At 42.9% G+C, this 23,846-nt stretch overlaps 1 protein-coding gene across 2 annotated transcripts in view; it reads left to right on the forward strand.

Annotated features, from left to right (window-relative positions):
* The window catches only part of Mthfd1l (methylenetetrahydrofolate dehydrogenase (NADP+ dependent) 1 like), a 236,318-nt gene that overhangs the window by 24,619 nt on the left and 187,853 nt on the right, over nt 1-23,846 (forward strand). For both annotated transcript variants that reach the window (XM_008847734.3, XM_029570755.1), the window contains exons 6-8: nt 1,764-1,864; nt 3,840-3,976; nt 22,344-22,455. In XM_008847734.3, coding sequence (XP_008845956.1) covers nt 1,764-1,864; nt 3,840-3,976; nt 22,344-22,455 — 350 coding nt within the window. The remainder of the gene's footprint in view (nt 1-1,763; nt 1,865-3,839; nt 3,977-22,343; nt 22,456-23,846) is intronic.

The raw sequence follows: 23,846 nt of genomic DNA on the forward strand, positions 1-23,846 counted from the left end.
TATAATGGCTTTAGTGGGGGGAGGGAAGCTATGGGAGGGTGCCATCTGGGAAGTGGGTGTATAGTTGAATAAGATGGTTTGGGGATGTTCTGTGTGATTCACACACACACACACACACCAAAAAAAATAAAAAATGTATTATATTTGAGGAGGAAGCATGGAAATTTACGTCATGTTAATTAGTAGAGGTGATAAACATTACCGTTGAAATCTGCCCGATAACTTTATAGACATACACAGGCGTCAAGGATCCAAGTGCAGCCGATTATGACTAGTAATAGATACAGACAGATTAGAGATGCATGCGCCAACATCTCAGCATTAGTAGCAAAAACATTGAGCCTTTCTGCAAGGAACAATATATTCTAAAATGAAATGGAGATCTTTTTTAAAGGTTAAAAACTCATTCAATTTTATGTCTTACAGGGCTTATACTGAGTTCAATATTGTATAAGTGTATTAATTCAACTATGAACCTAAAAATTTACAGCCAATTTTGAAAGAGGTGCATCTTTGCTCTGGAAATTGTTATCTGAATAAGTTAAAGCTGTAGTGAAATGCTTCTAATCATGTAGTTATTAAAAATAAAAAAAATAATAATGATAAAAAATAAATTGGCCCATCACTGAGCCACCCTGACTGCTTCCACTCCATCCTTTCATTCAGACCTGGGGAGACCCAAGTTAGAAGGTTGTTGTAAGGGCGGGGAGAGTAACTCATTGGGAGAGAGTGTATGTTACATGGTAAGGCCCTGAGTTCTCCAGGATGTAGATATGGTTGGATGGATGGGTGGATGGGTAAAGGGTAGATGAAAAAACTTTCAATTCAGAGTCAACTAACCAAAAAGGGAAAAGCCCTAATGAATTGAGAAGCTCTAACGATGGGCTGGAGTGGTGGCTCAGCAGTCGAGTGCCCTGGCTGCTTTCATAGAGGACCCGGGCTCAGTTTCCAGCACCTCAGATTGGCCCACAACTGCCTTTTATTCCAGTTTCATGGAATCTGATGCCCTCTTCTGGCCTCTGTGGGCATTGCACAACATGGAGGCAGTTATGTACATGTGGGCAAAACAGTTATACACATAAAATAAAAATATTAAAAACCAAGCAAGAGGATATAGTTTCAAATTTTTCATAAAAGAAGAGAATATGGAACTTCCTGAATATCTTTGTTCTGTTACTCATCAGTATTGAAACCATCATCTTAAACTACACAATTGAAGAATTCTTCGTCCTGAGTTTGAGTGGGGAAAGGTACCGAAACCCGGCAACATGAGCCATTGACAGTTTATGGCTCTTCATTTTGTTCCCCTGGATTTCCTGCAGAAATAGATACTGAGGTCAGGTGGGGGTCATACCTGCCAATCTGGTTTCTGAAAGCGGATGGCCTGACTACAGGGGTACCAGAGCATTAGAGCCCATTGAAGGTGCTCCCTGGAGGTGTGCAGTGCAGTCTCACAGGACCTTGTGCTGGGTCTTACAATGTGGGAAGATCCAGAGCAAGCAAAGCTTCCTGGGCTGCTCTAAGAAGCAGCGGCCTTCATCTCCTGCCCACTCTTTGATTCTTATTTAATACATTTTATCAAGCACTGACATGCTGTTATTTGAGATTCATATGTACGTGTTATCACAGAGTGATTTGTGACTGGGTTTTCTCACAGTGATTTGTGACTGGGTTTTCTCACTGAGTGATTTGTGACTGGGTTTTCTCACTGAGTGATTTGTGGCTGGGTTTTCCCTTATCTGCACTCTTTCTTTCTGATGCAGAGTGACCGATGTCAACCTGGGGAAGCTGGTGCGTGGTGACGCCCCTGAGTGCTTTGTTTCACCTGTGGCCAAAGCTGCAATTGAACTTGTTGAAAAATCAGGTCTGATGCTCCTTTGGAAATACTGTTTTCTGTTTATTGCTACTGACTTTTTTTTTAATATAAAGGTTTATTTCTGGAAGATTCTAACTGAAGCATGGAAGAGAAATATTTTTTATTTAGTGCTAAGATCATTTTTTAAAATAAGGATTTGTTTCTGAAGGTTCGAATTGAAGCATAGACGTGATATTTAATGTTGACTTCTCTCATTTTTTTTCATTTTGGGAGATAAAACGAATAACAAAGCATTTTCTAGTAGATTAACTAAGAGACGTGGGTACAGATGAACGTTAGCCTATGTTAAGTACTCATTTTCTCTCAAGAAATGATCAAAATAATCACAGTGAAAAGTATTTCTGATTCATCTTCTCAGGTCTGTCACTGTGTAGGTCTAGATAAGTCTCATGGTTAGGACCGTGATGAACCTGATAGATCTTGTGTAGAACAGAGCCTTCGGGTGAGGTTTACAAAGGGCAGTGTCTTGTTCAGAAGAAGTCGGTGTGTAGTTTCCCTCATACTTCTTTTGACCTTACATTTTTATGTCAGGAAAATAGAACCCAAAATGTTATCTTTCTTGGTATCTAAATTTGATGGATAACTTCTGTAGGGCATCTCACACATGTACGGGCTTTCTAGCTGAGAACAGAGAGGTACAACTTTTCTCTGTCCCAGTTAGACCTGAAAAGAGGCAGATGCTCTTCCCCCACCCCAAACAGGTAATAATCACATAAAAATTCCCAAAGTATATAACTGTTTATTAAAAGATGAACTTTCAAGATGTACCTTTCAGTCAGTAACCATTTAGATGAGATCTATGTGATAATCAGAGCCTAACATCCTGCCAATCACACCACAGATTGCTAAGGGGCAAATTCCTACTAGTTCAGTGTTTTTAAGGCCAAGAGATATGTATTGCTAAGAAGGCCAAGGGTTTTTTTCTTTTATTGATTTTTTTGCATAAATGGATTTTTAAAAAATATTTTATTCTATGTATATGTGTATATTGCCTGCATGTATGTAAGTGCACCGGTGTCATGCAATACCTAAGGAGGACAGAAGAGGCCATGAATCCCCTGGAACTGGAGTTACGGGCATTTGTTAGCTGCCATGTGGGTGTTGGGATTTGAACCCGGGTCTTTTACAGGAACAGCCAGTGTTCTTAACTGCTGAGACATCTTTTCAGTCCCCATAAATGGATTTTATTTTGATCAATTCCACCCCTACCTCCCCCCTCCAACTCCTCCTGGATCCCTCCTCCATCCATCTCCCTCCCAACTTCATGTCTTTTTTGGGGGGTCGGGGGTTGGTGTTTGTTTTTTGAGACAGGGTCTCTCCCTGTAACCCTAGCTGGACTGAAATTCACTATATAGACCAGGCTGGCCTTGATCTCAGATTCACCTGTCTCTGTATCCTGAGTGCTGAAATTAAAGTTGTGTGCTACCACACTGGGCTTTCATGTCCTTTTATATATATAAAGTGTGTGTGTGTGTGTGTGTGAGAGAGAGAGAGAGAGAGAGAGAGAGAGAGAGAGAGAGAGAGAGGAGAGAGACCTACATGCATATAGGTGTAGGGCTGTCCACTCTAGCAGCATGGGCATCCTACAGGGACTCCATCCCTGAAGACAACTGATTTTTTCTCCTTTGGCAGTTGTCAACAGCTAGGCTGTAGTTTCTCCACTAGGAATGGGGCCTTGTGAACCTCCTCCCCCATCCATGCTGGAATACTGACTAGATTGATCTTGTGCAGGTCTCGTGTAGGTAATCGCAACTGTTGAGAGTTCATGAGTGCAACTGCCTTTCAGGTGGGGAAGACACTGGCAGTATCATCCAAACATTGGCTCTTAGAGTCTTTCTGCCCCCTTCTGAAATCCTCCTTGAGGAAGACCAAGCTTTAAAGGATATCTTTCTTTCAGTTTAAGCAATCTGGGAGGAAACCTCTGAAGTTTGAGTTTTAATACTGAGTTTTCATTTGTTGGCAGGGGTCATCTTGGATGGAAAGAAGGTCTTGGTGATAGGGGCCCATGGGCCCTTGGAAGCTGCCCTGCAGTGCCTGTTCCAGAGAAAAGGGTCCATGACAATGAGTGCCCAGTGGAAAACACCTCAGCTCCAAGGCAAGGTGAGTCATGTGTGAAATGCACAACCTCAGATGCTTATGTTAGAACCGATGTGTAAAGTGAGCACTGAACCAGAATTAGAGGAAGGACTACAGGAGATCTTGGGGGATGAAGATAATAAACAGCAAAGACTGGAGTGATGGCTCATTCCTACAGTCCAGCATTAGGCAGCAGAACCAGGATTGCCAAGAGTTCAAGGCCAGCCTGGACTACAGAGTGAGACCTTGTCTCAAAAACAAAGCAAATCAAAAATAATAAAAAGCAATTAATGTGGTAGAAAACAAGAGTTTATGAAAGTGTATTGACAAAGCCCAACGCTGGTTCTTTGACAACTAGAAAACACACAATTAGCCAAAATAAAACAAAAGGAATTCCAGCAACAATAGGAAAGAACAGGCTGTAACCCTCAACCTAGTTCCGTTTCTGTTGCTGTGACAAATACCCTGACAGAAAGCCACTTAGAGAAGAAAAGGTTCATTTGGCTTACAATTCCAGGTTACACTCCATCACTACAGAGGCAGGAACTTAAACATCACGTCCACAGTCAAGAGCAGCGAGAGAATAAATGTGTGGCTTTGCTTGCTTCCTTACAGTCGGCTTTCTCTTATGCTCTTACTCCCTGCCTGTGAATGGTGCTTCCACAGTGGGCTAGATCTTCCTCTATCAATTAGCAATCCAGACAGTCCCTCACTGACATACCCACAGGCCTACATGATCTAAGGAACTCCTCATTAAGACTTTTCCCAGGTAATTCTAGGTTGTGTCAAACTGACAAAACTAACCAACCCAGGGCCTGGAGAGATGGCTCAGTAGTTAAGAGCAGTCGCTACTTTTCCAGAGAGCAAGAGTTCAGTTCCCAATATCAACATGGCAGCTAAAAACCATCCGTAACTCCAGTTCCAGGGGATCCAATGCCCTCTTCTGGCCACCAAGGGCATTGCACACATGGGTGCTTTTCTCTTACATGCAGGCAAAACATTCATACACATAAAATAATAATAAATTGATTAAAAAATTTTAAAGAGAACTTATTGCTTTTTAAAAAAATAACCTGCACAATCACAAGCATTATTTATTTTTGAAAAGAAAAAAGAATATGCAGGCTGATGATGCAGCTAAGTTAGTAGAGTGCTTGCCTAGCATGTATCAAGCCCTGGGTTCAAACTGAGCATGGTGGTGCCATCTGTGAACCCAGCACTTGAGAGGTAGAAGCAAGAGGACCATCATAAGTTAAAAGGTCATCCATGGCTACATAGTAATTTGAGGGTTAGCCTGGAATACATCAGACTCCATCTTCAATCCGTCAATCGATCAGTGAATGTTTTAAAAGCATAGGAGCAACATTTTTCACATAAATTGAAATTGTATATGAAATGAAGACTTCCCTAGAACCGTAAAGTCCAAATGGTGCAGGTGAAACTTTGTAGAACTATGCCCATTAAAGACATTAAATCCACCTGCTCATGAGCAAGCAAGGAAGGCAACAGACGTTTCACAGATAGTTCTAATCTGATCTGAACTTTTCTCCAGCTGATGGACAATGAAGGGGCGTGTCCTAACTCATTTTATGAGCTTCAAAACCAAAGACAAGATGATGAGGGGAAATCACTCATCAACTTTATCTACAAATGTAGATGAAATAATCATGAAAAAAAATTTTAAAAATATTTTTATTATTTTTATTTTATGTGTATGCATGTATTGTCTGCATGTAAGTAAGTGCACCGTGTTGTGTAATACTCATAGAGAACAGAAGAGGCTGTCGGATCCCCTGGAACTGGAGTTATGGATAGTTGTTAGCTGCCATGTGGGTGCTAGGATTCGAACCCACATGTGGGTACTGGTCTTCTGCAAGACCAGCCAGTGTTCTTAACCGCTGAGCCATCTCTCCAGCCCAACAAAATTTTTTTTTAATATAGTGCCACAGTGATTAGAATTGCCATGGGGTTTAGCATCAGAAAATCTATACTTTAATTCATTGCATTATCAGTTTAAACTCATTTTTAACGTATTGGGAGTCAAAAGGCCATTTGATAAAATCCAGTATTCATTATACTTATAACAAAATATTTTTTTCGCTAGATATTTAAAGGAATTCTGAAACCTAATAAATCATCTATAAAAGTGTGTACCAAAACCTCCCTGGATAGAGAAAATACTGTATTTTATTTATCTATTTGTTTATTGTGTGTGAATGTGTGTGTTGTCTGTTGACATGCATACAGAGGCCAAAGAACATCAAGTGTCCTGTTCTGTCCCTCTCTGTCTATTCCCTTGGGATAGGGTCTCACTGAACCTGGAGCTAGGCTGGCAACCAGCAAGGGCCATTGATCCTCCTGTCTCTGTAGCCCACAGTGCTGGGGTTACATGTGCACCCACAACCATACCTGACTTTTGGGTGCTAGGGATTCAAACTGAGCTCCTCAAGCTTGCACAGCAAGCACACTTACCCACTGAGCCATCTCTCCAGTACCCACGAACATTTTAAATTAGGACAGACAAGGTCCTTGTTACTGGTATTCCTAATTAACATTATACTGGAGTTTTTTTGATAATGCAGTAATAATAATTTTTAAAAAGAAGGAAGGAAGTTTGTAATGATCGGTAAGATACCAAATGTCTAGATGACATTGTTTGCATTAAAAAGCCTAAGTGAATTAATAAAACAGAATCATCCAGAGAGTAATAAAGTTCTTTAGTATATAACAACTTGCAAAAAGTCAGTAGCATTTCTAAGATCAAACTCAAACCACAGAGCTCTAAAGCTGAAATTGAGACTCATAACTGATCAGATGACTGAGAATAAGTAACAGTGGATGCTCTTCCCCAAGGTTCAGGGGACATCATGGAAGAAGGGGGCAGAAGGAATAGAATGTAAGATCTCGAGGACAGGGAGGTGTGCTGCCAAAAAAAACGTCTTCTGGATATGACGTGGCTACCTTACCTCTGAACTCACTGCTACTGCAGTTCCCTGATCAAGATGGGCCCCATCAACGGAAACCATACCTGGGGGAGGGGCTTCTGAGGCCCCACCCCTCCCTGAGAGCATTGACAGTTTGGTAGCTGAAGAAGGCGTGTCCTTTCACTTAGCAGTGTAACCACTGATAAGCTGCCTGCGTACCTGTAAATAACCTCCTCCCCTCCATGCTCATGCAGAACCCTAGTTAAGTTCAGCAGGTCACACAAAAGACATGAAAATGGGAGGAAACTGTTGGTAAGAAGGGTTTCAGTGGGAGACGGAGGGAGTAAGAGAGAATAATAAAAGACAAAATGACTAAAATGTATTATATACATTTATAAAACTGTGGAGGGATTTAAAATGTGTCAGTAGAAAAAGTGAAAGATTGCCAGTCTCGTATGCCTTTAATCCCACCATCCAGGAGGCAGAGGCAGGCAGATCTCAGCCAGCCTGGTCTACATAGGCAGTTCCAGACCAGCTGGGGCTACAGGGAGACCCTGTCTCAAAAAAAAAAAAAAACCCTAGAGATGATTAAAAGGTACATTTTATAATAGCAAAGAAAATACAAAGCACAGAGAAAATTAACAAAAATTGTACATGACTTTTCAGTAGTTGTGATTTTGATAAAAATTCAAAGCTAAAATTCAGAGATACTGTGTTCATGGGTAAGACTGTCTTAAAGATGCTGTCTTTAGTCTATATGTTAACATATATACGTGTGTGTGTGTGTGTGTGTGTGTGTGTGTGTGTGTGTGTGTGTGTGTGTTTTAAATCCCAGCTTTTATTTTTTGTAGAATTTGACAGACTAATCCTAAAATTTATAAGAAAGCACAAAAAGTTAAAAAGGAAAAACAAAGATAATTTTAAGTAGAAAACATAACCAACTCCATGCGGTTTGAATAGCTTTATTCCAAATCTGAAAGGCCCCCATGTCTAAAATGTGTTGAGCTCTGGCAAAGATTTTCAAGTTAGGAATGCTTAACCAGTAATATCCATGCAAAGATTCTTAAAGCTCCATAGAATTCCAAACTCTGAGCTTCCTTCTAATCCCAAGCATTTTGGATTCGGGGTAGTCAACTTGTGTCAGTTACTGCATCTGTTGTAATTAGGAGAGTCTGGGAGATAAACAGAGTTGGGTTTTTTATTTTTGTTATTTGTTGTTGTTTGAGACAGGGTCTCACTATGTATCCCTGGCTGATCTGGAACTTGCTATATAGACCAGGCTGGCCCCAAACTCATAGAGATCTGCCTGCCTCTTGTCTCCTGAGTGCTGGAATTAAAGGCATGTACCACCATGCCCAGCAAATAAGCAAGCTTGGAACAAAAGAAGCTTGGAAACAAAGTCATGCCTATTTAGAAATTTGAAAGCAGGTTTTCTGTATCGGTGGGGTCGGGGGGAGAACCATTGAAAAATGATGCTAATTTACCTAGTTAAATAAATGTATTTAACTAGGGACCTGAGTTCAAATTCCCAGCACCTACCTAAAAAACCAGGTGTGGTCACATGCACCTATAACCCCAGTGCTATGGGGGACAGAGACAAGGGAATCTTGCTGGCTACCAGCCTAGCTCCAGATTCAGTGAGCGATGCTGTCTCTAAGAAATAAGGGAGAGAGAGGTAGAGCCGGACACCTGATGCACTCCTCTACCATCTGTGAGCATGCACACATGCTAAAGCTCATGTTGGAGTACCAGGGAGAAGAATGGAGTAACAAGTGGCGTGGGAATTTCTATCACCCCTGACATGACTTGGAGAATGAGAGAAGGAAGTACAGTGCCTTCATCTTGGAAAGGAGGAGGAGGATAAGCAAGGTGCCTTCCTTCCCCTTTTCTGAGAACTGCTCCCCTCCTCCTCTTGATCTCCATCTCCATCTTTATTCCTATCTTGCTGGAGTCACCCTTGGGCACCAGAAGTAGCCTGGCCATCCACCATAGTGACATCATTGATAAGGCCTTTAGCTTTATGCAGCAAACGCCATCATACCACATCCTTCCTGGGGTTTTATGATGACAAATGAGACAGTCCATGAAAAGCACTAAACAGACTGTCTGGCTTGTACTTAGGGCTCAGTGAATTGTAATAATCAGTCTTTTAATTCACTGTGTCTTTTCCCTCTTCTCCCTTACCTTGCTGTGTTTCATGTGTAGTATTTTAAATATTTAATGTGTTGGGTTCTTTTTACTTATAAATCCTAAAGAAAAATGCTAAGCATTTCTACTTGAGTTTATCGATGCTTGGGTTGGGTAAGCTTTAATGAAATAATAGCTTACAAAGGAGAGTTAGGGCTGGAGGTTAGCTCAGTTGGTAGAGTGCTTGCTTAGCATGCACAAAGCCCTGTGTGTGATCCCCACTATAGTATAAACTGGACCTGTGATCCTAGTGCTCAGGAGGTAGAGATGGGAGGATCAGAAGTTCATCCTCAGCTACATAGTCAATTTGAAATCATCCTGGACTAGAGAACATATCAGAAAGAAAGAAAGGAAGGGAAGGAGGGAGGGAAGAAGGGAGGAAGGGAGAAAGGAAAGGAAACATTGCTACTCATCAATATCTGTTCAAGAATCTAAAACCAGAGCATACAAAATAGCATACTATCAATACTTAAATTGATGGTGATTGTCAGCATGCTATATATACAGGGGTCAGTCCTACTTCAAAACAATTTTGTAGGCATTGACTGCCTGCAATTGAGAAAGATAAGTAAGGAATTCAGCCAGGTACTAGGCATGGTAGCCCAGGTCTGTAATCCCAGCATTCAGGAGGCTGAGTCAGGAAGATTGCTCACATGGTTGGCCTCAGCTACATAGTGAGTTCAAAACTAACCTCAACTACATTAATATTTGAGTTTGAGGGACTTGTTTATATACAGATTGTTGTTAAGAATTTAAAAATTATAATTTTGAATCATTTTCTAACATTAGAGCCTTGTGTTTTAAGAAAGAAAGAATTTGTTTCTTTAAAGATTTATTCAAAACTAGTTGTGAGAGATGGTTCAGAAGTTCAGAGCACTGGCTGCTCCTGCAGAGGACCAGGGTTCTATTCCCAGCACCCAAATGGTGGCTAACAGCTGTCCATAACTCCAGTTCCAAGGGGGATCTGACACCCTCTTCTGACCTCCACTGGCATTGCACAACCTGGGTGCACTTAAATATATGCAGGCAATCATTCATACACATAAAAATTTTAAAATATATATATAAAAAAAAAACTCTGTGAGTTCAAGGCCAGCCTGGTCTACATAGCTAGTACCAGGCCAGCTGGGGCTACAGGGAGACCCTGTCTCAAAAAGAACCCCCCCCAAAAAAACCAACCAAACAAACAAACAAACAAAAAAAAAAAACAGTTGTGGCACCATGGCCTTGTTTTCCTAACCTGAGCAATGAGAATCCACCATGTCGCATTCTTATATATTTCCATGTCTAACATATACTTTGTAAAGTTTTTCATTTTAAAAATCTGCCAGCGAGGCTCACACATTTTGAACCAAGTGAAGCAAAACGAACACATCAAATACAATCACAGTGACTCCTGATTGGCAGTTTATCTGATAGTGCCTGTTATCTGGGATAATCCAGCTGGAGTCTGTCTGCAGTGGAAAATTCCAGAATAAGGGGCTCTGAGTTTCCGACCCTGCAGTTTCTGAGTAGTAAGACAGGATCTTGCACCCTTTGGACTCTGCTTCTTCGTCCTGCCCGAGGTGAACCATCTTTTTGTCCACCCGTTAGTCACGTAGTTACTTTTTGCATATCAGATCCTGCGTGACTATCACAGCGCGGCAGTATCACAGCACTGATGTCCAACCGACCATCTCTTTACTTAATAAGGGCCCCAAAGCGGAAGAATAGCGAGGCTGCCGACAGATTTGCAAAAGAAGCAACAGAACTGTAAACTGCTTCCTTTAAGTGAAAAGGTGAAAGTTAGAGTGTGCGTGTGTACAAATGAATGCTGTGAATGGAATTAGTACAATCCCTGGTTTCAGGCACCCCCACTCCCAGGCCTCCCCTGTGTCCCCAGGATAATGAGGACCACTGTATGCTGAATGGCATCTAAAAATACATATTCCTCATGCGGTAAGAGATTGGAAATGAGGGGCAAGTTACAGCCCTGCACGGAGGGCAAGGGTGTCCACGCAGAGTTGCAGGTGGATCTAATTGATGCCACGCTTCCTGATTCTGAGGCTACTCAGGAATATTGCCATGCAAGGGAATGAAGCCTGTGTGCGGTTTTAGTGATCACCACATGGGGGCAGCCTACTCAAAAAAATGCAAGAAGGATAGTTTATGCGTTCTCTCTCAAACCCAGAATTCCGTGCTTGCCTAGTTCGGCTGTCACTGAATTGCAGCCTCTACTTTGCACTTTAAAACCCAGAGTTTTCAATTTGGAAACCCTAGCGGAAGGGGAAGAGAGCCCCTGCCCTGCCCTGAACAGCTGTGGTGGAAAGAGAGGAGCCTTCATTGGCAGCTGAGTGTTTGCACAGCTGTCGCAGAGACTCTGGGTATCTGTATTTTTGAAAAACAAAGGCATTTTTCAAAGTACTTTTTTATTATGGAAATAAATCACCTGGACTCTACTTGGGTTGAATCTCCTCCAGTCTCTGAGAAGGAATAAATGGTGATGGTTTTCTGGAGAATCTAGACATTGGAGAACATTTCTATTTTCACATATCTAAGAAAATTTTAATAACGGATACACATTTTCCTCCCAAGTCCTCTGTCTTAGCAGCACTATTATGAATCTTAGACAGTTGATTTTAGCCAAAAAGCTGAGGCAACACCATCATATGTGTGTGTGTGTTATGTGAGCAGGTGCACGTGTGTACCTTTGTGAGTAGGGAGGCCATAAGACAACCTTGGGTATTGTCCTCAGGAGCTGTCTACTTTATGAGACAGGATCTTTCATTGACCAGGAGCTCACCTAATAGGCTATGCTAACTGACCCATGAGCCCCAGAGATCTGTCTGTCTCTACTTGTCCAGTGATGGGATTACAGGGGCCTTTCCAGCATGAGTTCTTGGACCTGGATTCAGATGGTTTACCAAATAAGCCATCTCCCCAAGATAGCTTTTACTCTTATTAGTGCTTCGTCTTTGAGGATGAAAATCAAAAAGGAGTCAAAACTCCTTAAACTTGTCCTTTAAGTGTCTGTGACCACAAACCTTATCCTGACATACCTCCGACCCTCTGCTCATCACTGAAGTTGTCATACTTCCTGTCATTTCTTAGCAGGAATTCTAGCCTTCCTTAGATCCATGATAATAGGTGAAACATACCACCCCAGTGTCAATGAGCGTTCACTGCCCCTCCCCGCAACTCTCATAGACTAGTGTCTCAGGGCATCTGATGGGAACTGGCTTTGGTTACCTGGGTCACTCTTTTGGAAAAGCATCACTGTGAAAAACATTGAAAGTATATAAGTAACAAAATTGCCTGTTTTAATTGGCAACAAAGGGGCCAAGACATATCTCAGTGGCGGAACACTTGCCTAGTTTCTGTGAGGTTCTAAGTTCCATCCCCAGCAACACTCTGGTCCATAGAGGCAGTGAGTAGGGTTATTCTAAGATTATAGGCAGCAGTGATCAAAGAGTTGGGAAAGGAAGAGAGCAAGCAAAACAATGTGGGACAAAGTAAAAAGATACTATCTTTCTTTCATATTTTTAATTGAATTTTTATGAATTTTATACACTATATTTTGATCATGTTTAGATCCCCTCTCCTATCTGGCACCCCTCTTATACCCCCCCCAAGAAAATTTATTGTATTCTACCATATATATTAAGGCCTATTGAATCAAATTTGTATCCACAAATGTCCTTCAGTGTGCATCCATCAACTGGGGCCTGGTTAACCTATCTAGCATCACATCCTCATAGAAACTTGACTCTTCCCTCTTCCAGTAGTTACTGGTTTCCAGTAGTTCCTCAGCTAAGGTGGGGCTTCTTACCCACTTTCCCACTTCTATGCCAGCTTTTTGTCAGGCTTGAGCTTTCATGGATCTTATGCATGCTGTTGCCATCGCTGTGAGTTCATATGAGTAACTGCCCAGCTGTCTGGAAACGCTGTTCCCTTGTCCTCCTGCCCCTCTTCCACAATGGTCCCTGAGCCTTGGGTGGCAGAAGTTTGATATAGGTGTCCTGTTCAGATATAAGCACTCTGCAGTCTCTTATTGTCTGCATTTTGGTCAGTTGTGGCTTTCTGGATTAATCACCACCTGTTGCATGAGGAAACTTCTCTGATAGGAGTTGAGATACATTTAATATTCTCTCTGCCCCTTGTTCTGCTATGTTCTCTGAGCTGTAGGTGTAGTGGTTCCACTGTAGATGTGTCACTTAGGTCTGGGCACCTCACAGACACTTATTCTCTGCATTTGACCAGCTGTGGACCTTTATAATAGTCTCTGTCCATCTGTTGCCAAAAAGAAACTTCTTTGAAGAGTGGTGAGAGCTACACATGTCTGTAGATATAAGGATACATATTTAGAATATAGTAAGAAATTACATTGGTCTAGGGATGTGACAAAAGTAGGTTTTTCCCTAGAGTCTATGCCATCTCTAGCCATGTGTATTTGGCTGTCTTTACAGTACCACACATGAGTTCCCTCCCATTGAACAGGCCTTAAATCCAACTAGACAGCTGTTGATTACCCCCAAGACAGAAGTGTCACTGCTGTACTAATGGAGATTATTTGCTGGGTTGGTGGTTCATTGACTTTATAGCTGGATGGAATCATTGATTAGTTTTCTCTCTTGGCAGTTTGCTTGGTATCTCCTGATACCTATGAGAGCTAGTCTTCAGAGAAGAGGTTTTCAGGTCAGTTCCAGCTTGATTGCTCTAACTCCTGTGTGCAAAATATGTCCTGTCTTCAGCAATAGGGTCTTAATTCAGGTTCTGGGAGGCGATCAGGGCTGTTGCAATAGTCTGAGTTATTTTGGGAATCTCTTCAACCATCTTGACCAGCAGCTTGAAGGGAGGTTTGCCTGGTTTTTCACACCACCTAAACATTATTTTGCTCTCCTCTCTCTCCCCCTGTATAGCCCTTCCTATTCCCTCCCCAGTTAAAGGAGCCCCCACCTATTTTCCCCTTGATAACACCTGTCTCTCACTAGCCTTCTCTCAGAGGACATTATCTTTGAACTTGTTTTGCATGCCTGCATTCCTACATCATGGAATGATGGAATATGTCCTGAGAAATGCATCTGGCAGTTTCATTATGTCAGCATCTTAAGTGTATTTATACAAGTTGAGATGCCTACAGCATCAGAAGGTGATGTCATCTTACAGGAGTACTGTTGTATATGTGGCCTGTCATTGACTGAAAAGTCATTACCCTAGTATGATCGTGTTTGTACCTGGCATGGAATTAGACCCCTTTATAACTTAGTGGACCGTCCATTGGGGTACATCAGTGAATGTTAAGAATAAATCCCCTGCTTATTTCTGTGTATCAACTCCAGGCTTCTGGGTGTGCTATGCATTTCTATGAATGCCCCCAAGTAGAGAGGAAGACTGACTGAGCATTTGTCCACATTTACCACTTGCTACTGAGTGTCACATGTCAGTGAGCCCCAGCACTGTGTCGTATGCCTGTGAATAGGACTGAGGACTCCCTTCCTTCCCTCATCTTCCTCCACACAAATGCAGCTTCCCAGACCCCTCAGCAGCAGAGTGACAGAGCCAACAGACCGTTCATGATCCCCCTGTTGGAAAGTTGCTTGATTGGGTGGTCTCCTCTTCCTCATGCTGATGCTTTTACCTTGGTGCCCAACACTGTCTGGGGTGAGAAGATGCTTTTTGGTGCTTATGAAGCAAGTGGTACCTCTCCTTGGAAGAGAGGGTTTGATAGGAAAGCTGTACTCTGCTGAGAGTTCCCACTGAGGCCAAGGTTAGGGAACAGCTGGAAAATGGAACTAGCATGGCCTCCAGCTGGGGCGAATCAGGTAAACCCAGCCATGTGCAGAAGAAATTCTCTAGAAATCAGAGCAGTGTTTGAGTTTGTTTTTCTCTGAGGATCTCATTTCTCATTTCACGAAGACCCTCAGTACTTACAGAAAAGAGAAAAACACAGGTCTTCTGCCTTTGAAGGATCAAAGTATCTGGATTTTTGAAGCAAAGCTACGTTATCGCCAAGTTTAAATTTAGCACACAGTATGTCTGATTATAGGGTTTTAAAAGTGAACTAGAAGATTCTAAGCATATTGTGTCATGCATGTGAAAGGATGAGGGTAGAGCTGGGGTTTCCTAGCCTTTAAAGTTGACTTGGTCGGTGAGTTCTGTGACCAATCTTTTCATAGGAGAGGCCACACTGAGGACAGCACCACATAGCAGTAAAAGCAACAGTCAAGTGAATAGTCACTGTGGGTTGGGCACTTGTGTATCTCTGTGATTTTACTGCTCCTACTCTACCAGACAGGACTGTCATTGTCCACATAGCGAGGAAACTGAGGCTCAGAGGAAGCTTTCCAGAGCTTGTAACAATTAAAAAGAAACACTTGGGGATAGAGAGATGGCTTGGTGTTCAACAGTGAATACTGATCTTACAGAGGACCTGGGTTTGGTTCCTAGCACCCAGGTCTGGTGGCTCACAACTGCCTGGAACTCTAGTTCAGGGGATCTGATGCCCTCTCTTAACCTCTACAGACACCTGCATGCACATGATGCACATAAACTCACACAGCTACACATATACACATAAATTAAATAAATCTTTTTTTTTTTTTTTAAGAGAGACTATAGTGTTTTCAGTCTCTGTGCACATAGCTTTTGTTCCAGATACTCACACGAAGTCTAATCCCTAAACCCAAAGCATCTCCCAACCCAGCCCCAGGGCCCAAGCCAGTGCGCTTGGGTTGAGTTTCCCATTGTTTCATTTCAACTGTTTATGATCCCAAAGACAGCCTTGTAAAGAGAAGCAAGCTGAAGTAGACTGAATGCTGCCTGTTCCACAAGACCTTGGACTTGACCAACCTTCTAAGTTGCCTCTTCAGAAACAACAGTGTGCACTCTTGGGAAGAGTGGCACCTAGTCAGGTGTGCTGATGTGCAGGACAGCCTTGTCAGCAAGATGCCTGTGGTGGGTGAGATAGAACAAGCAGCCCTGGACCTTCCTGGGCACCGTAGTCTTATGCTAAGCACACTTTCAGCTACTCAAGAGTATGTGAATGGTAGGTGTTGGCCTCAGCCTCTATTGATGGGTTTTTGGATATTTATGGCCCAGAGTGCATTGGGGTGTTCCTTCCTTTTTTCCCCTCTTCCTTCTGGAGCCGATTGGAACTTTTTAAAAGCCAAATTATCAGGCTGTGCTGAGAAATGGATTTGTAAGAGAAAATATTGAAAAGAATGGGCATGAGGTCAAATGGAACCATGTAAATTAGCAGATTGGTTAGCCTCAGATGGTTCAAAGCATAAGCCCAAAAACAAAATGTAGGAGAAAGGTATAGTGATCTGATACCAAATCTGTGTGGCAAACGTAGTGAAAACGCCATCTGTCTGCGCCTTCCTCTGCAGTCGTCCTCATTTTACCTGCTCTCCCTGTATCCTACAGGCAAGTGTTTGAACATGGGCTGTGTTTCTCAAACTTAGTGTTAGAAACGGTGGTGTGTTAGTGGGGCTGGAAGACTGTTTAACAAATCATGCAGTGGGATTGTTAATAGAATGGCTTCTTTTTTTGTGGGAAATCTGGTTTGGAATTTAGACTCTTCTCCAAACTGTGGTTTCATCTCTGTCTTCAGGCAGTCTGTCACTTTGCAGTCACCTGTGGCCAACCACAGATGTGCCTTCATAGTCGTCAGGGGCCAGGAGAAGTGAGGTGTAGATTGAACAGATCAATCACCAGGGAATGTCACCATCAGTCCATTTACACATAATCGCCTGTGTTTCACTCCTACCCCAACACGAACAGTTTCTGAGGGCACAGAATGAGAAATTTTAGTAGCAAGCTCTTGTACATTATCTATAATGGTAAAGCACCTTCTATTTGTGTGGAGATTTCATTTCCCATTCTTTTTGGTATATATTTAATTCATGTTACATCTCACCAGACCAGGTATTATGCTCACCACAGGGCCTCGGGCCTGGCCCTTGTTGATAGACAGAGTCTGGACCTGAGCCTAGATGGTGACTCTACCTGTCCTGTGTCTGGATTTCTCACTTCTCAGGGGAGCAGCTGAGGTCTGGAGAGTTCCTCTAAGAAAGTAAGATGCAGAAATCTGATGCCAAGATATACAGCACGGGTTTGGGAAATAGAAACTGTAACTGTCAGGAAATGCAAAGCCCCATCACCCATCGCACCATTGTTGTATGTGAATGTGTACATTAAAGTATGTGGTCAATAGTGTGAAGGTGCATCCTGGGGCTTGGCATTCCTCTACAGAGCAAGGCTGGGGTTGATGCTCTGGAAACTATAACTGTAGCCTTTCCTTGTGTCTGCTCAAGATTCTCAGTCTGTCATATAAAGAAAATCTCACCACAAATCAATCTCTCTCTCTCCCTCCCTTCCCTCCTCCCTCCCTCACCTATAATTTTTTTCTCAAGAGTTTTAAGAAAGTTTGTTTTGTTTTTTATGATGCTTCAAAGTGTATCCATTACTAGATTTGACGTGTTTCCCTTTTATCTCCTAACTTTTAGGGGGGTGCGGTGGTGGTGGTGGTGGCTGTGGCGGCGGTGGTGGTGCATGCGTGTATGCATGCATGTGTGTTAGATAAGGTCTCATGTTGCTCAGGCTGGCCTTAAGCTTGCTGTGTAGCCAGGGATGACTTGATCTCCTGATCCTCCTGCCTATGCTGGAATTACAGGCGTGTGCTACCACTCCTGATTTTGTATGCTGATGAGTATTGAACCTAGCTAGGGTGTCCTGCATGCTGGGCACACACAATGCCAACTGACTTATGTGTCCTCACTTCTGGGTATATAAAACTCACTTGAAAGGGGATTGACTGTCTTTTCTAGTATTTTGGACAGAATGGAATAGTCTTATACATTGAGCCATAGAAGGATGAAGTAACAATTGAACTTGGGGCCATTTAGAAAGAAGAAGGTCATTTATTATCCCTTGGGGTGGGGATTTGGTAGATATATGTTGTAATCACAATTCTCAGTTGTCCATTTGGCTTGCAGTTAATTCTGATTTATGAAATGACCCAAAGAGAAGTCTTACAATTTTAAAAGCCAATAATCTGTTTTTCTGATCACAAATGAGAGTAGAAAAAAGGAATACACTCAATTCCTGAAAGGAAAAAAATTCTCCGAGGGTGAGATCACTGGGTGGGCATGGAGAGGGGGAAATACCTTTTGCTACGACTCTCATCCTCTTATCTTGCCAAAGTATTACAACATCTGAATGAAAACATCTGGATGGCCTGATACTTAGTCCCCTTACAGCTCTTGTACTGTTTCACTAGCAAAAATGTAGGGGCTGATCATAGATGCAGAGCAATAATCCTATCATAGCTATGGCATTCTAAGTTTAAAAAACTTATGAATAGGGGCTGGAGAGATGGCTTAGTGGTTAAGAGCACTGGCTGCTCTTGCAGAGGACCTGGGTTCGAATCCCAACATCCAGATAGTGGCTAACAACCATCTCAAAACTCTAGTTCCAGGGGAATCCAACACCCTCTTCTGACCTCCATAGGCATTGAATGACACAGGTGCTCCTACTTACATGCAGGCCATACACATAAAAATAAAATGAATGTTTTTAAAAATAATACACTTAGGAATAAACAGAGACTGTGCTAATGAAACATTTCATGGGAAGAACTCCCCTGTGCAGGCAGCACATGCTGGTTTACATGCAGTGTGAAAACGGCCAGGTATAGTTACTGTGGGAAAGTTACCCATCAGTTCTTGTTGCCAAGAATGTATTTTTGGCTTCTAGCTTGTTTGACCACTGGGAGAGGGTGGGGTGGGGCATGCAACTGCATTCTTTTCCTTTACCCTGCAGGAGTAGGCCCTTTCTTCCTAATTCCTCTTCCACACTTGGTTTCCATTTTTTGTTCTTGCCTCGCTGATTGAGATCAGTGTTCCCCAAAGATGAACTTGAAGAATCTCATTCAAGCTTCTGGTTTTACCTTCGCTCTGTATGTGGGCAGGTACCAGCTGACTCCCCGCCCGCTTCCCCATCCTGTTTTAGACCTGTGCATCTCATCACCTCAGATGCCTGTTCCACACTTTCCCTCTCCCTCTGCCCACCCTAATCCTGCCTCCAGAGGAATCTTCCTGAAAGAAACCTCAGACAGCAGACCATTCTGACCACCACTGTCTGTTATGAAAACATAAGCAAATTTAGAAATGCTGACATTTTATAAAAGAAAAATGATGCCCTCTAAAAAAGAAAAGAATCGAATTCTTTTTAGACCACACCAAGAGATAGTCAGGGACCTCCATGGTACATAGGGTTGTCATGGACACTTCTGTCTCCTTACAGACCATTACAAAGAATCGGTGATAGAACTTAATAGGATCTGTCAAACCACCAAGCCTTGCTCACATAAACCAGCGTGTGCCTGTTTGCTAGAAGTTAAAGATCAAGCAAGTGTGGTGGATCCTCGTCCTTCTCTCAGGACCCCTTTGTTCTATTGTGTGACATTTGATCAGCTAATACCTAAGGGCTGACAAGAATGCTAATGTCTGTCCACATATTGTAGTATAAAATCGATAGTACTATAAAAAACATAACAAATACTGCCAAATAAATTACCTATGTAAATACTCGTAGAACTTATATTCTAACACGTGCCGGGGGTGGGGTAGATATTGAGTGCTTGCTGTTTTTCCTCATAGCTCAAAGGTTTGCCTGTGACTAACCCATCTTGAATACCTCAGCTCTAACGCCCCCTCCTCAGGAGCTGGATTTTAATCTTCACACCCTCAGCTGCCTCAAGCAATCGAAGGCAAATGAGGATTTTTCATTTAGTGTCATTATTTACTATTAATTTGAAAAGTACATCTTTGCTGGGGCAAACACTGTTGTTACTACTCAACATGTCAAAGCGGCTTCTTGGGTCTCCAGTAATAGAAACCACTTCAAAATAATTTTTTTAGTTTTTTAATTTTTATTTTATGTGTATAAGTGTTATGCCTGCATGTATATAAGTGCACCCGTGTCATGCAGTACCCTTGGAGGACAAAAGTGGGTGTCAGATCCCCTAGAACTGGAGTTACAGATGGTTGCTAGCCACCATATGGGTGCTGGGCTTAGAACACAGGTCTTGTGCAAGAACAGCCAGTGTTCTTAATTGCTGAGCCATCTCTGTAGCCTCAAAATAAAATTTTAGCCTAAAAATTGCTTTTTAATTACATTTTTGTGGACCGGAGAGATGGCTCAGTGGATAAGAGCACTGGCTGCTCTTTCAGAGAACCCAGGTTTGGTTCCCAGCACCCACATGGCAGCTAGTAACCATCCATAACTCCAGTTCCAGGGGATCCTACTCCCTCTCCTGACCTCTGTGGACACAGGTGTGCTTACACATGCAGGCAATACATTCACATAAAAATAATAAATAAAATATCTAATATATATAAATTACATTTTTGTTCATTGGTTTTGTGTACTTGTGTGGGCACACATTTCCACAGCCCACATGTGGGAGGTCAGAGGACAACTTGCAAGAGTCAGTTCTCTCCTTCCACTTGGGGACTGAACTCAGGTCTTTAGGCTTGGTGTCAGTACCTTTACCAGCTGAGCCATCTTGCCAGCCCATTAACTCTTTTTTTCCTCTGCTTGTTTCAGCTTTTGACGTATATAAAAACCACAAACCCAAGGCCTATGTTTGTGCCTTTTCAAAACACATTGCTGCAAGGAGGTAATGTGTCTCCTTTAGCCAAGAAGGCAAAGTCACCCTTGCTCAAGTCAAAAATCTTTTTAAATGGATGACATGTGCTAAATACAAAAGCACAAAATCTCGTGTAACTTTCCAAATCCTATCTGTCCTCTTCCTTCTCTGTATTCAGATGCTTGGCTTGGAGAATAGTTTTCATGTTATCTAAACCCCACTGCAGCCCACGTGCTCTGCATTAATGTCCATGTATCTGTATCTTTGTATTGTTTTAACATTTGGTCCTCTGCCTGGGGAGTGGGTGGTTCGCTTTAAGCTCCACTACTCCAGTCTCTGTGGAGAAAGCAATATTTTGTTATGAGGTAAAGTTTCAAGCCAAGCTCTGGCCAGTTCCTTTCCCATGTGGTAAGAGGGAAGCAGAAACAGCCAGCGAGATGATAATTCTCCTTGAATTTGAGCTCATTAAAGTCCCCCCCATCCTTGATGACTTATTTACTGATCTAAGCATCTAGTACTTTTTCTTTCCAGAAAGAATTAGCATCCACACTGCGATTGGTGCCAAGGGAGGAAGGTTTTGTCTTTTCTTTACGAAATTAACTGTCCCCCAGTTGCTTATTAGCATGGCCCACTTTAGAGCTGTATGAAGGTATGTGTAGTCGGGGGCCGGAACAAGAATCTCAAGATTTCTAGGTAATAAGAGCATGTTGTTTCAAAGGGACTGTATGTAGGAACCTAAGTGTTCTTAGGGGACTCGTGTGAACCTGTGGTGCCTGGCTTTTTCCAAAATGAACATTTCAGCATTGTTCACATAGACTTCCTTTTAACAGATGCTTTAAGGTGTCCTGATTTCACTGCTATTCAGGAAATCAGGCAAGATGATGTTTCCTATCTGCTGCTCTGTAGCCTTAAACATTTACATTTCCTTTGTGGATTGCTGTGGTTGAATTTATGGCTTCCATTTAAGAATGTAAATGAGAAATGGTTTTCTGAAACAGATGTTTACAGTGCTCTTTCCACCAGAACACTTCTTCCCCTAAACATAACATCACCCACAGGTCTAGTGCTTTTCAGATCTGCGTATAGAGATTTTGTGCGACTTGAACCATCCAGATTGCTGGGGCTCTCGGCTCAACACTTCCTGCTCCAGCTTAACTGTGCCATGGTCCTGCAGTACAGAGGAGGAATGGGGCTAGCTATCTCTCTTCATTCTTTTAAAAAATGTGTGTGTGTGTGTGTGTGTGTGTGTGTGTGTGTGTGTGTGTGTGTGTGTACACTGAGGACAGTAAGCATGTGGAGCTCAGAGGACAGCCTCTGGGGTCTGCCTCACCTTCTGACTTACTTGAGACAGCTCATGCCCAGGTTAACAGGCTCACCAGTTTCTGGGAACTCTCCTGTCTCCACTGGGAGCACTGGGATTACAGATGCACTACCACACCTGTCTTTATGTGGGTTTGTTTAGTCATGTTCTATGTGGATTAAAATATGCTTGAAAGGAATTGGTTGAGCAACTCGGTCCATAGCCACAGTTTGGAAGCAAACTCAGGACCTTTGATTGTTGTTGCTATTTTAGAGTTATCTGACATCAGTAGTTGGTCATGCCTTTATGCTACAGACTAATGTGTCTTTCTCTTTGTTTTCCTTTTAGCTTCAAGAGGCTGATATTGTGGTCTTAGGCTCACCTAAGCCAGAAGAGATCCCTGCTACCTGGATCCCACCAGGAGCCACTGTTCTCAATTGTTTTCATGACTTCCTTTCAGGTAAATGTCTTTGTGTCAGTGGGGGTGGAGGGCACTGACTAAGGCAGGTAGATGTTGGGGGAAGTGGTCACCTTGCCCCTTCAGAAGAGTGCGTGTCCCTGAGGTGCTGGCTGTTATCAACGAGTGTATAGAATAGGAGACTAGACTGGATGTGCCTACCTTTGGGTTTTCTGACACTGGGTTCATTGTGAGCAGAGAGAAGCCAAGATGTCAGGGGAGGTAGTTGACTCCACCCCTACACTGAAGTGCCTCTACTGGGTTCTAATATCTGACAGTCACGACTCATGTGACATTGTGGAGACAATCTGTGTGTGAAACTGGCTAGAAATGGTAGTTTTCATGGTCTTCTAAAAGTGATAGAGTCCTCTCTTGCAGAGGAATCTTAGGGTCCCAGTATGTAAAGCACAGGAAGGCAGGCAGCTGGGAGGGGCAGTAGTGGAGGCCAGCCTTGCATCGCAAGAGCTCCCCTCACAGAACCCCTGAAACACTTGGAGCCCCAGAATCACCTCCAGACAGTATTAAACTCACCTTTAGCAATACAAATGGTTTAGGATTGTTGGTCTTGAATGGTCTTTTACCAGGGGACCTGGGAATGCCCTGGTCCACACCAGGCCCACCTGGAGGAAGACCCTAAGCTGTGCTGGGGCCAGCCAGCAAAGAGGGTGGGGCAGGTCTGTGGTAGTGGCCCAAAGAAGTTCTTCACACTAATTCGTACTCACTTCAAGACTAAGAAAGCACGGGTCACACCAGCCCACCAGAGCGAGTCCCAAGTCTCAAGAGACAACAGCCAAAGGAGGCAGAGGAGCCTCTTTCCTTGTTAAGCTTGTCTTTGGCCTGCACTTTCTAGTTTGGAGAAAGGTGTGGGCAGTCTTTGGTCCTCTCGCTGGGTTAAGACTGGACAGAGTCCCTGGAGTCCTCTGCTCTCTCATCCTTGCTCGTACCAACAAACTGGACTGTGAAAGTTTGATACCTTTAGGCAGTCCACAACAGTAAACCATACCCAAAGACTGATACCGATCCTACTAGGAAGCAGCACCCTCTAAAACAGTTAACTCTGGCAATGAAGGTGTGTTCCAAAATCTCAGGAGCTTGCTTACCTGATTGCTCACACGCTCAGCTCTGGCTTGAAGAGCAATGAAGCAAGCAGAGGCACAGAAGAATGGGAAGATGCAAGCTACATTAACTCCTTTAAAAATACATGCCGTGGAACTAAACTTCTTGGATGTTTAACAGACATACCTTGAGATCTATACTAATTGGGTCAGAGGGCCACAAAGGACACTTTTTGCTCCTTGCCCTCCTAGGTCGATTAGTTCCCAGGGATCATGAGCATCTCACAAAATGTCCTGTAATGGTGGTGGGTCATCTGACCTCTTGATCAAGGAGGCCAA

Source organism: Nannospalax galili, unplaced genomic scaffold (genome assembly GCF_000622305.1).
Source record: "Nannospalax galili isolate Female #2095 unplaced genomic scaffold, S.galili_v1.0 scaffold563, whole genome shotgun sequence".
Classification (NCBI taxonomy): domain Eukaryota; kingdom Metazoa; phylum Chordata; class Mammalia; order Rodentia; family Spalacidae; genus Nannospalax; species Nannospalax galili.